General features: G+C 32.4%; 1 protein-coding gene across 2 annotated transcripts; it reads left to right on the top strand.

The window, feature by feature from the left end:
* The first annotated feature begins 7,654 nt into the window (after window positions 1-7,654).
* LOC116004177 (BTB/POZ domain-containing protein At1g67900) lies at window positions 7,655-11,069 on the top strand. Of its 2 annotated transcripts, none has more exons than XM_031244116.1 (4): window positions 7,655-7,866; window positions 7,976-8,040; window positions 8,329-9,567; window positions 10,333-11,069. In XM_031244116.1, exons 1-4 carry the CDS (start codon window positions 7,854-7,856, stop codon window positions 10,813-10,815), a joined length of 1,800 nt encoding a protein of 599 aa, XP_031099976.1. In that variant the 5' UTR covers window positions 7,655-7,853; the 3' UTR covers window positions 10,816-11,069. The 2 variants fall into 2 exon arrangements, with proteins under 2 accessions (XP_031099976.1, XP_031099975.1); XM_031244115.1 differs by having other exon boundaries at window positions 7,656-7,866; window positions 7,971-8,040.
* The last annotated feature ends 4,562 nt before the right edge of the window (window positions 11,070-15,631 follow it).

Below are 15,631 nucleotides of genomic sequence, written 5' to 3'. Positions count from 1 at the left end.
ATACTTTACATTATACTCTACTATTGTCTATTTCTATATGACATACTCATACGCATTATGTGTGTGTGTTTGTGTGTCTTTAACTGTCAAAATTAATACTTTCATCATTTTGAGGATCAATTTCACTACCATACTAATAATTTAACTACTCAAGGAACTAACAGTGTGACACATAATTGATCGAGACGTTGTGTCAAGTGCCAAATTGTCTATAAAGAGTTGCAGTTGATCTCGTGTAAAACATCTTACATGAGACCGATATTATTTTTTAACGAAAATATAGTATTTTTCTATAAGTCTACAACTATTATATTTTCACTAAAAACTGTAATATTTTTTTTAAAAATGAAATAACTAATACTTTTCAATGAAAACGTAATGCTTGATGACTCATATAAAATATTACCTTTTCATTAACAAAAGTATTATATATTCGAAATCCAAATGTAAAACAGTTTCATACAAATTTGTCGTACATTTTCTTTTTGTTTTTTACAACTTTGTAACAAACAAATCTATTAAATATATGTCAAAATTAAACGCTTACTCATGCATCAAAAGATATAATTGATCATGAATGTATAATTTTATTTTAATTTCTTATACATGTATTTTAATTAAATTAGTGTCATATAACGAGTGAATATCTGTCAACCAAATGTGGACTTAACCTTTTAGACTTATACTTGATAGCACAATTATTTGATTTTAAAAAGAGTAGGTAGGAAATTTATGTTGGGTCCTTAATAATAATTATTGATTATGGTATAAAATTAGTGAGTAGGAAATTGAGATGTGGATGACAGCCTTGTGGCATTGGTTCCCGACAAGTGAAAACTACTAAACTAGAGATGAAGATAACGAAGCCACGAGGGAATTTATTACAAATTTGAAAAAAAAAAACAAATAATTCTTAAAAATATTTTAGTATGAGAATTTGGATTTTCTAAGATGTTGTACTCTAATTTGTTATCAATATATTATTATTTAGATTTGTTTTTGTCTTGGCCTTTACTTTTTGACAAAATGAGATATAATCATACTCAAGTATAATGATTTTTTTTTAAATTCTATTATTTGAACTAACGTTTATTATCATCTGATGACTTTGTGTACACAATTCATTCAATATATAAATAGTTAACAAATTAAATATAAAAAAAATTGTTGCATATCACATCATTAGATAAAATAGTTGATAAAAATTGTGATTTAAATAGCATGTTTTTGGATGATGAGGAAACTGTACTAGGAAGGCTCTATGCAACGGGCTCAACTAATTTGACAATAAGCTCCAAGGTAAAAAGTTAGGACTAATTTGATCCATCTACTTGTGTAGATCAACAGTTGATAGTTGTTGAAAGGTAAAGGAAAAATGGGTCATATCAATTTTAGGGAAAATTACACTTTCCGTCCCATATATATATATATATATATGAAAATAAAAGTAAAACAAATTAAAAAATCTAAATGAAACACATTTAGTTGGAAAACTATGTTAATATGTTTTGTCTAAATTTTTAAAAGTTGTCTGTTTTTGTTCTGTCTTACTCCGTATTTTATTTTTGTTTGTTTCAATCAATTTCTTCTTAATTGCAAATGCATGTTGTGAGTTGCTATTTGGCCAATTGGCCTCCAACCATATAGGCATTGAATTGGAAATGACTAATGAGCAAGTGGTTTAACAACTTTTACTAAAAAAACACATGGGTGGACCTGGTCTCATCCATGAACAATATAATTGTATATTCTAGAAAAAATCGTAACAAATATTTGAATATGTGTATGAAATAAATTCTGCTCATGTGTAAGATCTTGTAATTTGAAGATTTTGTATGACAGACTCGAACAAGAAGGTGATGACAAAAATTAAACTCGTAACATTAATATACAATAATTATATTTCACTCACTTGATCATCCTTAGCTTTCAAAGGAATAACTCCATATTGTTAAACAAGGAGTTTGGAGTGATTGAAATCTGTCTAGAGGTTTTTAGACGCATTGGGTAACACAACTGTGAGAATATTTGAGCGCGTCAACATAAGGCCTATTTTATATATTTTTTCATTAATGAATTAATTAATTTTTAAATTTTGTGTGTTTATATTAAAAAGTGTCCTTACTATATTATGATGTTCAATAAATATTGTTTCATTCAATAAATTTGTAATTCAGTACTCAAAACATTTTTAAAATAAAGAGTTGAAATAATTGTTCAATAATAACCTAGAAGTAAAAGTATAATGAAGCAATAATTAATGGCATATTCAAGTAAGGATAACCGAAATGATGCTCCCCTCTACTTATATGGGAAAAACACTTAAGCACGGTTTGGTAAATGGTTGTTAGCTGATAACTGTTAGATGATTGGGTTAGAATGTATGATTATTTAATAACATTAGCTAATTGTAGAAAGGTGTTTGGTAAATTAGCTTTTAGTTGATAGCTGTTTGGTATAATTTCTTTTCTCAAAAAGCTAATTGAAAAAATTGATTTGAGTAGCCTTTTGAATTTTAGTATTTTAGAATTACAAAAAGCTTATTAACCAAACACTCCAATGAATTTTTTAACCAAGTTAAACAATTAATGGTGTCAAATAAGATAAGCTAATTATTTACCAAACAGGGCCTTAGACTAATGGACTTATGAAAATTCAATCATTTATCAATCTCATATCATCCGAACACACGGAATTGAGATCTCTATTGCACGTTAGTGTTATTTACTCAAACCTACATAAATTTTAATGTTATTTGTTGATCCAACTACCACTCTAATCTTACCGTCATTACTCATTATTTTCGGGACTCGATGACAGATTTCACTTAGTATGTATTTTTTGGTAGCGGTTACGAGTTTTCTTGTAAAATAAAGTGTAAACTAATGTACAACCAGCAGACTGCAGTAACACCTTCCAAGTCCTAAAAAGAATGACACCATTACTGCACAAAGAAGAGTTAGGGTGCGTTTGGTTCGCACATGGGAATCGGAATCGAAATGGGTATCAAATACTTGGTAATGGTAATGGATTTTGGTGAAAGTATTTAACATGTTTGGTAATTGGGTGGAATGAGAATGATTATTAATAGTGAGGAAGAAAGGAGGAAGGGAGATGAAACCCATATGTAATAAGGGTATGGGTTTTGTCATTAATGGGGTATTCCAAACCCATAGTAGCATTCACAAAACCTATCAACCAAACACAAACAATCACTTTCATACACATTCCTTATGCCTAAACTCACCAACCAAACACACCCTTAAATGGCAAGAAGGTGTGTGAAAGAGAGGCCCAACATATAAGACTTTTAACGTACTAAGTGGTATGGTTATATTGGGCTTAGTATACCAGGTCTGATTTGTAGCCTATTGGCCCGAAAAGGGTTGGACCTTCCTCCACATTAAGATAGAATTGAGTCCAAGAAAGAAGAAAAGAACTGAGTAATTGAAAGACTTTAGCCCCGTTTACTAACTAGAAAATTTTTCTAGTCTTATAAAAAAAAATTAAAAATTTTGATAATATAAAATAAAAACCATGTTTACTAGCACTGATTTTCAATTTAAAAATTAAAAATATTTTCTAGTTTTCTAGAAAATTCAAGAATTTTTAAAAATTATTTTTTTTAATATTAAACAGAATCCCTATCATCTATTTGACTATATATCACCATTATCTACTTACATGTTTATTCATTATAATATTCTTTTTGAAAGGATAATTTTTATTGATTAATTATTCGTAAATTAGATTACTCTATTATTAGTTATCTATGTTTTCTTTCATGAAGTGTCACCCTATTTAATGCAATATAAGCCAACATGAAACTATTTTATCGTTTTCGCACAAATATGCAATTATACAAATGTTTATTTTACATGTTTATTCATTATCGTATTCTTTTTGAAAGGATAATTTTTATTGATTAAATTATTAGTTATCTATGTTTTCTTTCATGAAGTGTCACCCTATTTTATATAATGCAATATAAGCCAACATGAAACTATTTTATCGTTTTCGCACAAATATACAATTATACAAATGTTTATTTTATTGAGTGGCTATCGTCGTCTTGGTATTTAATGCATGATATATGGTGTACTTTTGTTGTTAGGGAAAATAAATAAGTCAATGTTTGTGCATTAATGTGAAAATTACCAGTCAAAACTTATACACAATAATTAATAATAGAATATTTGACTAAAATTGATTGTCGAGAAAAGGTGATGTAATCTATTTGATTGGAAAGATAGATAAAGGATCAATTTACTCACAATTAGGGATGGTAATTTAACCTGTTCCGACGGGAAAAATTGATTCCCGCCTGAATGGAACAAATTTGCAGATTTTTTTGGGAAATGGGGACGGGGATGGGGAATTTCTCAATCCCGACCAGGGACGGGGATGGAGACGTGGAGGGCATTCCCTGTCCCAACCCCGACCTCGATCCCTGATCCTCGACCCTGAATCCCCGTTAAATATTACTACGTATATAATATATATATTTATATTATAATATATATATATATATATATATATATATATATATATATATATATAACAAAACATAATAACAACTCCAGTGGCCGGTAGAATCCATTGCAGTGTGCTTAAAAATTAGGATTAATTGTGATTCTGTGAACATGTATGTATATGTGATTATGTAAACATGTGCAATGTATATTATAGCTAGAAAATTCATAATCCATTGTAGGATTAATTGTAAGCTGCTTTATTAATTGTAAAAGGGCAAAGAATTATAGGAACAGAAATTCTAATTCTTATAAGCTGCAGGCTTAATTAATTGTAAAAAAGCATATGATTATTCATACAATTTAAACATTCCCTTTGAGAATAGGTGGATTGAAAGTTCTAACTAAGCAATTACCTTCATGTTACATGCCCACATATACTTGATTAATTTTATTGCTTTTGATGTCTATATCTTAATTATAATTTTATTATTCAAATTATTACGGAGATTATTTTTTCAAGTTATTAAGGAAGAATTGGCTAGTTGAGGATCACTACTTGAGCCTTAAGAGTTGAAAATTTGACTATTTGAGAATTAAAGATTTGAAGTTCAATTGTTTTGTTATGTAGTTATGTTTATATATATATATATATATATATATATATATATATATATTTGTGTTGAAGATCCTATATATATATAAAGGATCATGTGAAACAATTGACTTAGGTGTGAAATAGGATAAAATTATATCTGTAGATTGAGTCCAGATCAAAGGTCCATATTGGAGATTTAAAAAAAAACGGCATTATTGTAATTTTGTATAAGTTAATTTTCTTTTGCCTTCCAATGCACATTGTTCCTTCTTCTAGTGCACATTGTTATGCCATACAGTGTACGTTATTCCTTCTTCTAGTGCACATTGTTATGTCATACAGTGCACATCGTTCCTTCTTCCAGTGCACATTGTTATGCCATACAGTGCACATCGTTCCTTCTTCCAGTGCACATTGTTATGCCATACAGTGCACATCGTTCCTTCTTCCAGTGCACATTGTTGAAGTTCGTAGGTGGCGAATTTTGTTTTGATCTAGGATTGAGATAGTCACTTCTCACTTCCGGCTTTCTTCTCACCCGAACCCTTCATATATATATATATATATATATATATATATATATATATATATATATATATATATTATGTGTTCTTTTCAGAATGCGAGCCCAATTAATGCAAAATAGGCCGACATGAAACTATTATGCATATGTTATTGAGTGGCTATAGTCTTCTTTGTATTAAATGCATGATATATGGTGTATTTTTCTTCTTATACAAAGAATAATGAATAAGTCAGAAAATAAATAAGTCAATGTTTGGGGTATTAATGCGAAAACGTCTAGGTAAAACCCCACACATAATAATAATAAGTTAATAATAAAATATTTTTTTAGAGCAGTATATCTTTTTTGTATGGTTTACAAGTTAGTATAAAAAAGTAGAATTTATTCAATAATGTACACTCACTCTCGGATAGTGACTGTGAATTGAATTTCTCTCGTCACCCAAAATAAATAAATAAATAATAGAAAGACCAATCAAACTAATAGTTGGAATTCAAAAAAAAAAAAAAAAAAAAAACTAATAGTTGGAACATAATATTATTTCAACATTATTCTAAGATGAAATCTAATACTAGTAGCTCTTTATTATCAATCATATAAATACTCCGACTATATAAATAAAATAAGTATTATTATACCACGAATGGACATGAATATCCATAAATGTCTTATCATGTATATATGTTATATCAACCTCTCGTATCAAATGATCCACAACCTATATGTCTTGTGTACTTATTCTGATTTGATTTTTATTTTTACTACAAAACCATATCTAAAACTATAAACACCAATCACAAGTTAAATTAATTACTTCAATAAAAGATTAAAGATGGATCAACAACATAACCTAAAAATAAATTACAATTGCTTTGTATTGATGATTACTAGTGGTTACCAGATAAGCACGTGGACGCTGCCCTTCTCTTATTGGTTCCACTCTGGCTTGGTGGCTAGCAACCTATGCCCAAAACCAAATCCCATGTCTCGAAAATCCTTTATTAATACAAAAATGTTTTATTCACAAATATTTTATTTAATAATGTTGTGGCGTATAATAAGTATCATAGTGTTTTCAAAAAAAAAAAAAAAGTATCATAGTTAGTTTATATTTATTATTATTAAATTAATGGAAAAATTACATTTTTTTTAGGTAATTGTAAAGTTCGTCTTATTTATTGGTCGTGCTCACTTTTTGTCCTTAAGTTATAATTAATATTTATAGGGTGTTGGCACACTGTAATTGCAATTCCTTTACAATGTAATTCTTTGGCATGTCGAATTACATTGTTTGGTTGGAGGAAATTGCGATTCTCTCTTTTTGTTGAATTGGAATTCATACATCTCCTGTGAATTTCAATTCAATGTAGCATGGAAAGGAAAAAAGATAAGAAAATGACCTTTTTACCCTTTATTATTGTTGTTGTTGTTACTCATATGGACATTTTAGTCTTTATATATCACTTCTTCCCTTCCCATTTTCAATAATTTTATTCCTCACTACCAAACGATGTAATTTGAATTCCTACTTTATTCTCAATTTATTCTTTTCTTACCGAATTATAATTCTTTTCCACCATAATTCCTTCCTTCCAACCAAATGTCCGATTAATAACAGGTCGTGCTCACTTTTCGTTCCTAAGCTATACTAACGCTGCAAATTCCATCCCTGATGTTTTGTTAGTAAAGAGACGAAATTTGCAACATCAATTATAACTTAGAGACAAAAAGTGAGCGCGATCAACAATTAGGGATGAATTCTACCATTATAAATAGATTTGATTAGTGAATAGTAAACTCAACCCATAAAGAGTACAACATAAGCATAACATCACCAAAAGGGGTTCAATATTCTAAGGTCATGAGGTTCAACAGTCACTAATTATGCTTACTTTAGATCCGGTATTCATACTTTACTTCATTGACTAATCGAGTCAAAAGAATTTAATGACCACAGTGGGAAGATGGGAAAAAAACAGGGGTTTTGGTCTCCCGACAAAATGCATTGCTCGCAGCTGGAGAAAGGAACTTTCCAAGGTAACACTGTCCTAAAAAGTGGAGTTTTCAACGTTTCTCGTGGCAATGTCTTTTGTCTCTCTGGCTCTGCATTGCTTTTGCTTCTTTCCCTTCCATTTCTGCTAATTAACTCCCCCCCAAACCCCACCTTCCCCAAAACAGCAAAAATCAATCCCCTAAAGTTGCCTTGCCATGAAGTTTATGAAACTCGGATCTCGCCCTGATACTTTCTGCATCATAGATGATGGTGTTAGGTAATTCTCTTTTTGCTTTTTTTCCCATTCTTTCTCTCCCAGAATCAAGATTATAGATTCTGGTGCTACCAGGGGAGTTTAAAGCTTAATTACTTGATATGCAGATCAGTTTCCTCTGAAGTTTCAAGTGATCTTGCAGTAGAAGTGGAAGGAATCAGATACTTACTCCACAAGGTACAGTTCTAGTATAGCCTAGCTTTTCTTTGGTTTCTGGGGATCCTGTTAGGATCAAACACTTACCATTCCTGCTTTGACCCTTCACCGGTTTCTGGCCACCTGTGACATATCTCTGATACCACTCATTAGCATTAAGCATTTATTACTATGTCAAAAGTTATAGCTAGAGATTCTATCTCATGACCTCCCATATGAAAGAGTCACTACATGCCATCTGAGCACGAGTAACTTGGCGATTCCAATTTGTTTTTGGTTGTGATATTTGTTCTTGATTTTGTGGAACAGTTTCCCCTGTTCTCCAAGTGCTTGAGGCTGCAAAAGCTGTGTTATTCAGACAGCCCTGAAGCCTCATCAGGCCAGCACATAGTGGTCAAGCTCCCTGATTTCCCAGGAGGAATCGAGGCCTTCGAGCTCTGCGCAAAGTTTTGCTATGGCTTCACCATCACTCTTAGCGCCCACAACCTCGTCTCGGCCCGATGCGCTGCCGAGTATCTCCAGATGACAGAGGAGACCGAAAAAGGGAACCTAATCTCCAAACTCGAAACCTTCTTCAATTCCTGCATTCTCCAGGGCTGGAAGGACCCCATCGTGGCGTTACAGAGCACCAAGGCGTTCCAGGCCTGCTCCGAGGACCTGGGAATCACCCCCCGATGCATCGACGCCATAAGTTCTAAAGTTTTGGCAAATCCCACCAAAATCAATCTCTCCAAAAGCCATTCTAGGAGAGTAGAAGAATCCATGTTTAATGGGTCAGAACCCCAAAGACATAAGAGCTGGTGGGCTGAAGATTTGGCAGAATTGAACCTGGATTTGTACTGGAGAACCATGATTGCCATCAAATCCGCCGGGAGGGTCCCGTCCAACGTGATCGGCGATTCACTCAGGATATACGCGTCTCGCTGGCTACCAAACATTACAAGTTTTACCCGGATTAAAAAAGATTCAGACCCGGATTCTATTTCCTCGAAATACAGGCTTGTATTGGAGTCAATTATCAGCCTATTGCCAGCAGAAAAGGGAGCCGTTTCCTGCACCTTTCTGCTAAAGCTCCTGAAAGCCGCCAGCGTTCTCAGAGCTTCGAATTCGTCGAAAATGGAGGTGGCGAGGCGGGTGGCGATCCGGCTAGAGGATGCTAGCGTGGGTGATTTGTTGATCCCCTCGGTTTCGTCGACGAGCGAGACGGTGTATGATGTTGATATAGTGATGTTTATGCTTGAGGAGTTCTTGTTGCAGGGGAAGAGCCCTGCAACCAGTCCGCCTAGGAGGAGCAGAGGGGATTTTGAGAGGAGAAGATCGAGATCTGCAGAGAATGTTGATCTTGAGTTTCAAGAGAGTAGGAGATCTTCTTCGGCCTCGCATAGCTCTAAGCTCAAGGTGGCTAAGCTTTTGGATGGGTATCTCCAGGAGATCTCCTCGGATGCCAATTTCCCAGTTTCTAAGTTCATCAAAATTGCTGAATCCTTCCCGGATTTTGCCCGGCCTGACCATGATGATCTCTACAAGGCTATTGACATCTACCTCAAGGTGCATATTTCCCCTGATTAAATTCACTTTTTGTTTTTATTTATACATATATAATTCCAACTTTGTTGGACTAATTTAAAATCCACAACCTGTCCAATTTTGTCGGACTAATCTTAAGTCCACAACCAGCCCAACTTTGTCGGACTAATCTTAAATCCACAACCCGTCCAACTTTGTCAGACTAATCTTAAATCCAGAACCTGTCCAAAAAATCGCTAGGCCTTTCTAGGATGCTTGGGGCGCCTAGGCGGCGATTAATAGGTGCCTGAGCGCTCCTAAGCTATGATTAACCGCGCTTAGGCGTCAGTGTATTTTTTATTTTTTAAAAATTTGTTTAATTTTTTATTATATTTTAAGACTTCGATAATTATCAACTATTTAATATTTTAACAATTAATACTAAAATATTAAATATTAACCTAAAAAACAGTTTAAACAATTTAGGTTTTTTTTTATTATATTGTTTTGAGTGAAATAACTCATTTAAAAAAAAAAGAAAGGAGTAATAGCTAATCCGCCGACTAAGTGACCTAGTCGATGCCTAAGAGGCTTAGGCGATCAGAGGCTTAGGCAGCGTTTAAATAGCCTAATCCACTGCCTAAACCTCCAATTATAGTGATCAGCTAGGCCGCTGACCAGCCCTAACACCTAGGCACCGATTAATCAAGTGCCTAAGTGAGATTTTTAAAACACTGCCGGTCCCTAGAGCCCCTAATTCACTTTTTGTTTCTTTGAAGCTCAACTGATGACTTTATTCTTTTACAGGCTCATCCAGAGCTGAACAAGAGCGAGAGAAAGCGAATATGCAGGATCCTGGACTGCAAAAAGCTGTCAATGGAGGCCTGCATGCATGCAGCGCAGAATGAATTACTGCCATTAAGGGTAGTAGTTCAGGTCCTCTTCTTCGAGCAAGCACGCGCCGCCGTGTCCGGCGGCCACACGGTGGAGCTCCCTGGCAACCTCAAAGCATTACTAGCCAACGCTCCACAAAATGAAAATATAGCCAAGAAGAAACTGAGCCCGCCTGAGGACCAGTGGAGTGCGACGGGGCTTAAAACTCCCAAAACCACCCTGAAAATGAGACTGGCTGAAGATGAAGACGAAGACTACGATCTGGACGGAATCTATGGCGACGGCGTTGGGAAATCTTCGAGGATTAAGGCCATTTGTGTTCTTCCCAATCGGTCTAAAAGGATTTTCAGTAAGTTATGGTCTATCAACCGAAATTCACAGAATGATAGGAACTGAAGAACAAAACATATTCTTTAGCTTTGTATCATTTTCTGTGACCATTTAATATTCTTTACCTTCATAGATGATGAAAGATTATGCAATTAGCAAATGTAAACTCTGTAATCCTTTAGAAAAAAAAATTGAGAAATCCATTTTTCAATTCTTGGTGCAGTGTAACACTGTAACCTTAAATTGGGGATTTTTTTTTGTACTTGAAAACAATATATTTCTTAATTAATTGGAAAATATACTCGCTCTTCTTCTATTAAGTCTATGAATTAATTAAAGTATATATTTCCAACACAAGACTTGTGCTGATTGGTTAGACATGAAAAAGAAAAAGATAAAAGACCCTGTTTGGTAAATAATCAGCCTATCAGTCAATTTTAGCTTATTTGACCACTATTAGTTGTTTGGTTAATAAGCTTTTTGTAACTCCAAAATGCTAAAATTCAAGAGGCTACTCAAAGCAGCCTTTTCAATTAGCTTTTGAGAAAAGAAATTGTACCAAACAGCTATCAGCTAACATCTAACATATCAAACAACTTTCTACAATCAGCTAATGTTATCAACAAATCATACTTTCTAATCCAAACAGTCAACCCAATCAGTTAACAGCCATTTACGAAACAAGGCCAAAAAGAAGTATGTGATCGCCATTATTGAATCAATGATCAAAGGATAAGTGGAAATGTACTAGAATGTGTTAGACGAACTTTTTCTAAAATGTACTAATTTTTCTAATGCGTAAGGTTTATTATTAAATCCTCACTAAGTAGTTAATATGATTGGATTCAAACTTTTTTTTTTCCATGTTATTAACATAATACTTGGTAATAAATATATAACATTATTTTTTAGTATAACTTTGATATTTAATTACAAGATAGTGTAAAAAAAAATCAATAAACAATGTAGTAAATATAATTAATTAATAAATTTGAAGGTAAAAGAACCTTTGCATTGTAGAAAATATAGACAATATAAATCTAAACAATCTGAACCATCCATTTGATTTAATAATTTCACCATCATTTTTTCTACCCATTATATGCCTAACTTTCATTAGCTCTTATTAGTATAGTAGATGTGTCCGCGGAAACACAGGTCCAAATTAAAATACACTATCGTATATTTAAAATAATAATAAAAATGAATAATAATAATAATAATAATAATAGACGAGAAGGGAACATGATAACATATCTATAATAAGTAAATCCGTAGAGTATAATTAGTACTCTAGTATCGATTATTGTAAGGCCGGATAAGAATAATATGCCCTAACTACTAATAATTGATGGTCCACGAGCATGATGAATTCGAGAATCTTTAATTATTTTATTATTTTAATAATCCAATAATATCATGGTTATTATTAACTTCATAAAAGTAAACTCTCCTAGTCGTCTTACCCATAAGTGAGTCCTCCTATCATGTTGATGATAAAAAATGATCATGTCACAATAATATTAAGACTAAAATTAAAATTTTTGAAAAAAAAAAGACTAAAATATGATTACAAAACAGATTTCATTCAAAGCACACTTTTAAATATGATTATAAATTGTCAATAACATTGTGGTCTAATGGTATGAAGTAACCCTCCCATATAAGAGGCTATGAATTCGACAAGTCTCAATTGCGAAAATAGCATTAACTTTTTATGCTTCGGTATATTATAAACAGATATTACATTGAAGAAATAAATTTGATTTGTAAATCAAAATAACACGATAATTTTTCCAATGAATAAGATGCAACCACCAATTCACGACCCAAATCCCAACAAAAGAGGATTATTGTGAAATCATTAAAATACCATGTCATTTAATGCTGGGGTGTTACCTACTCAATTATACAAAGATTTCTTATCCGTACAATAAAATAGTTACATCAACTTATCATAACACGTGATTTTTACATTTTTTGTTTACGGCATATTTTATGAAGTTATAATTTTATACTTTGTTAGAAACATATAGAGAAAAATTAATATAATTCTATAAAAACAAAATTTACTCATAATATTATAATTTAAGATATTGTAAAATTTTCATGTATTTTTATGTATAGAATTAAGATCATATATAGATCTTCTCCTAAAAATGTGGAATAATTTCATCAATTTATCTGGATTATAAAGAGTTAGAAAACAAGGAAAAAATGTGCTGCCATTCTTCTAATTACAAAATTTAAAAATGCATCGGACAAAGTAGTGCATCTATTGATATGTGACAATGAACTCATGAGCTGTAGAAGTTCACTCAAGTAGATTGCAACAAATGAATCGTGAAACACTGAAAATTTTTAATTGCATGTTCGGAATTTGTAATATCTAAAAAATTGCATGCTAACACATTTTTCTTTTATTTGAAGTTATTGATCATCCCAAATAGACGAATATATTTTACACGTTTCTAGGAGGCATTATTCTTATTTGAAGTTGCCTATATATATAGTGAAACAATCAAGTGCTACCATGCCTAAAAAGGAATAAGGAGAAACAATTTTGAAAGAAATAACATATTTTCCTCTAAAAAGAAAAAACAAAACACTTGAAACAATTAATCTATCCCTTATGTATTTTGTTTTATTTTATTATATTTAGTACGTGATTCCAATTTTTTCGAACTAATCCTAAGCTTACATGACTGTGTTCCTAAAGTTACTGTAGAGGTAAATCATAAGTCACACAATTAGTTCACCGGTCAGACCTAGTTTTCATGCACGCACAAGGAATTCAATAATCCACACCTTGCATCTTCCTTAACCTTTTTTCAATTCATATTTTCAATTGAAATTCAAACCCGCCAACACTGTCGCCTTCAATCGTAACATCAAGTCAGACGATGTTAAGTCTCGGGGCTCTTTCTTTTCTTTTTATTTTTTATTTTTTATTTTGATATGAAGTATCGGAGGCAGTGGTATTAATTTATTTTATTTTATTTTTCAATAATATGTGTGCGAAACATGTGGGTAATGGGAGCAATAATTTGAGTCCACATGTTTGTAGTAAAGCAATGTATCTTTCCAGACTTTCCAGTTTCCAGCAAACTAGCTCGGATTCTGACGGCATTTTTTTTTTTTGGTCTAAATTCATTCACTAACTCCAGATAAATAATATAGCTGAACTGGACGTATCATTTGATTCCATTACAATTGTTTTTAATTTAATATTATTTTTAAAAATAATATAACGAAATTTCTAGGCAAAAGTATAATGTCAATTCGATTCTTCTGTATATCATATTGATAGCATAGAAAATTAGAAAATGCAAAATGTGAAATGGGATCTGAGACACATGAAAATGACAACTTCAAAAATAGCACTTGCATAAGTGTTGATCACAATCCTGACCTCAGCTCTCAGATTTTTCAAAAGTATAAACAATTTGTTACTCCGTTTCTTTTTATTTTTCCAAGTAAAAGAGGGTTGGTTGATCATAAAAGTTATGTTGAATCTTCAACTTGATGCAGACTTGGCTTGAGATCTTCTTGATGTTTGCCTAAGTCTTGAGCTTGATATGATATATATGGAATTTTAGCTCGAGTTAATTTCTCTATTACTGGTCAAGGGTTTGATTGCTTCAATGCTTATGAATTCTCTCTTAGCACTTGTAAATTAACTAGCACCTCATTCGACTTTGAATGGAGGTATTTATAGATCCATTTGAATATGTCTGTCTGAGGGAGCAAATTCAAATGTTTATTATCGTACCCTTCATGTATTGACTAGCTTAGTGTGTAATGCGTAAATTGCTTTTGCTCAGATTTCCAATTATTGTCTCTACTTTTGGTGTCGATATGCATTTTTCTTTATGAACTACACCTTTTGTCTTGGCTTTTTGGGAAGTGATCTTTCTTGAAAAATGGAGCTAGGACTCATTTTCCTTTCGTAACATTCATTGTGCAATGTTTGACTTTACAGAAGCTTACTGTTCCTTCAGAAAACGTCTGAACAGTTGACTCGTAAAGTTACATTGACTTCTCGTGGGTAACATTTCGTATCATCATTCCTCATCAACCTTTCGTATTTGACTTTCCTTGAATCAAATCTTTACTTTCTGGAAGTGTTAACTTTTCGCTAAGTTAACTTTCCGTTTTCCCAACTTTTCGGTCAAGGTTGGTCCTTCTATTATTTGACCATTTAACCTCTCGGTCTACAACTTTCCAGTTTTCAATCTCTAACGAACTTCTTAATTCTTTAGCTTTTCAGAACTTGACTTCTCAGAGATAGACCTTTCAGAAGTTACTATACTGACCTTCAGAGACTTAACTATCATGATGTTACTTTTCGAACTTAGTTTACTTTCCAATTTTTAACGTTTTGGTTAGTAAAGTTCATCCTCTCAGTGAACCTTTCGAAATTACATGTAAAATTTCCTAAGTCTAGGAAAATAAAATAATTGCGGACCCAAACTTTTGTAACTTGTTTGAATACTTGGGACAAATAAATTTTGTCTGTGGATAAAACACCAAATTCCCTTTGTGGATACTAAGATATCACCTTTGTGTATTTGAAAAGCACTACCACATAAACTCCCTTTGTGCATATGTAAAGCACTACCACATAAACTTAATGTAGAAAATAAAAGATGGATACACGTTTAAAAAAAAAAATTTGAAATTGGGATTTTGCAAAGGCAAACATGCAATAATACAAACAATTAACTAGTACTTAAGTATTACAACCACAATCCATTTTAGAGTTCACTAGCTACAACATATGCTGCATACCAACGAGCATAAATTACAAGCCAGTAGTAGGTATACATACATAGATCATCAACAACATACTCATCAATAAATTAAGTCCCAAATGCCCCGT

This window comes from Ipomoea triloba, chromosome 14, assembly GCF_003576645.1.
Source record: "Ipomoea triloba cultivar NCNSP0323 chromosome 14, ASM357664v1".
Taxonomy (NCBI): domain Eukaryota; kingdom Viridiplantae; phylum Streptophyta; class Magnoliopsida; order Solanales; family Convolvulaceae; genus Ipomoea; species Ipomoea triloba.
The sequence above is the reverse complement of the archived record's forward strand: the minus strand, read 5'-3'. Positions and strand labels throughout refer to the sequence as shown.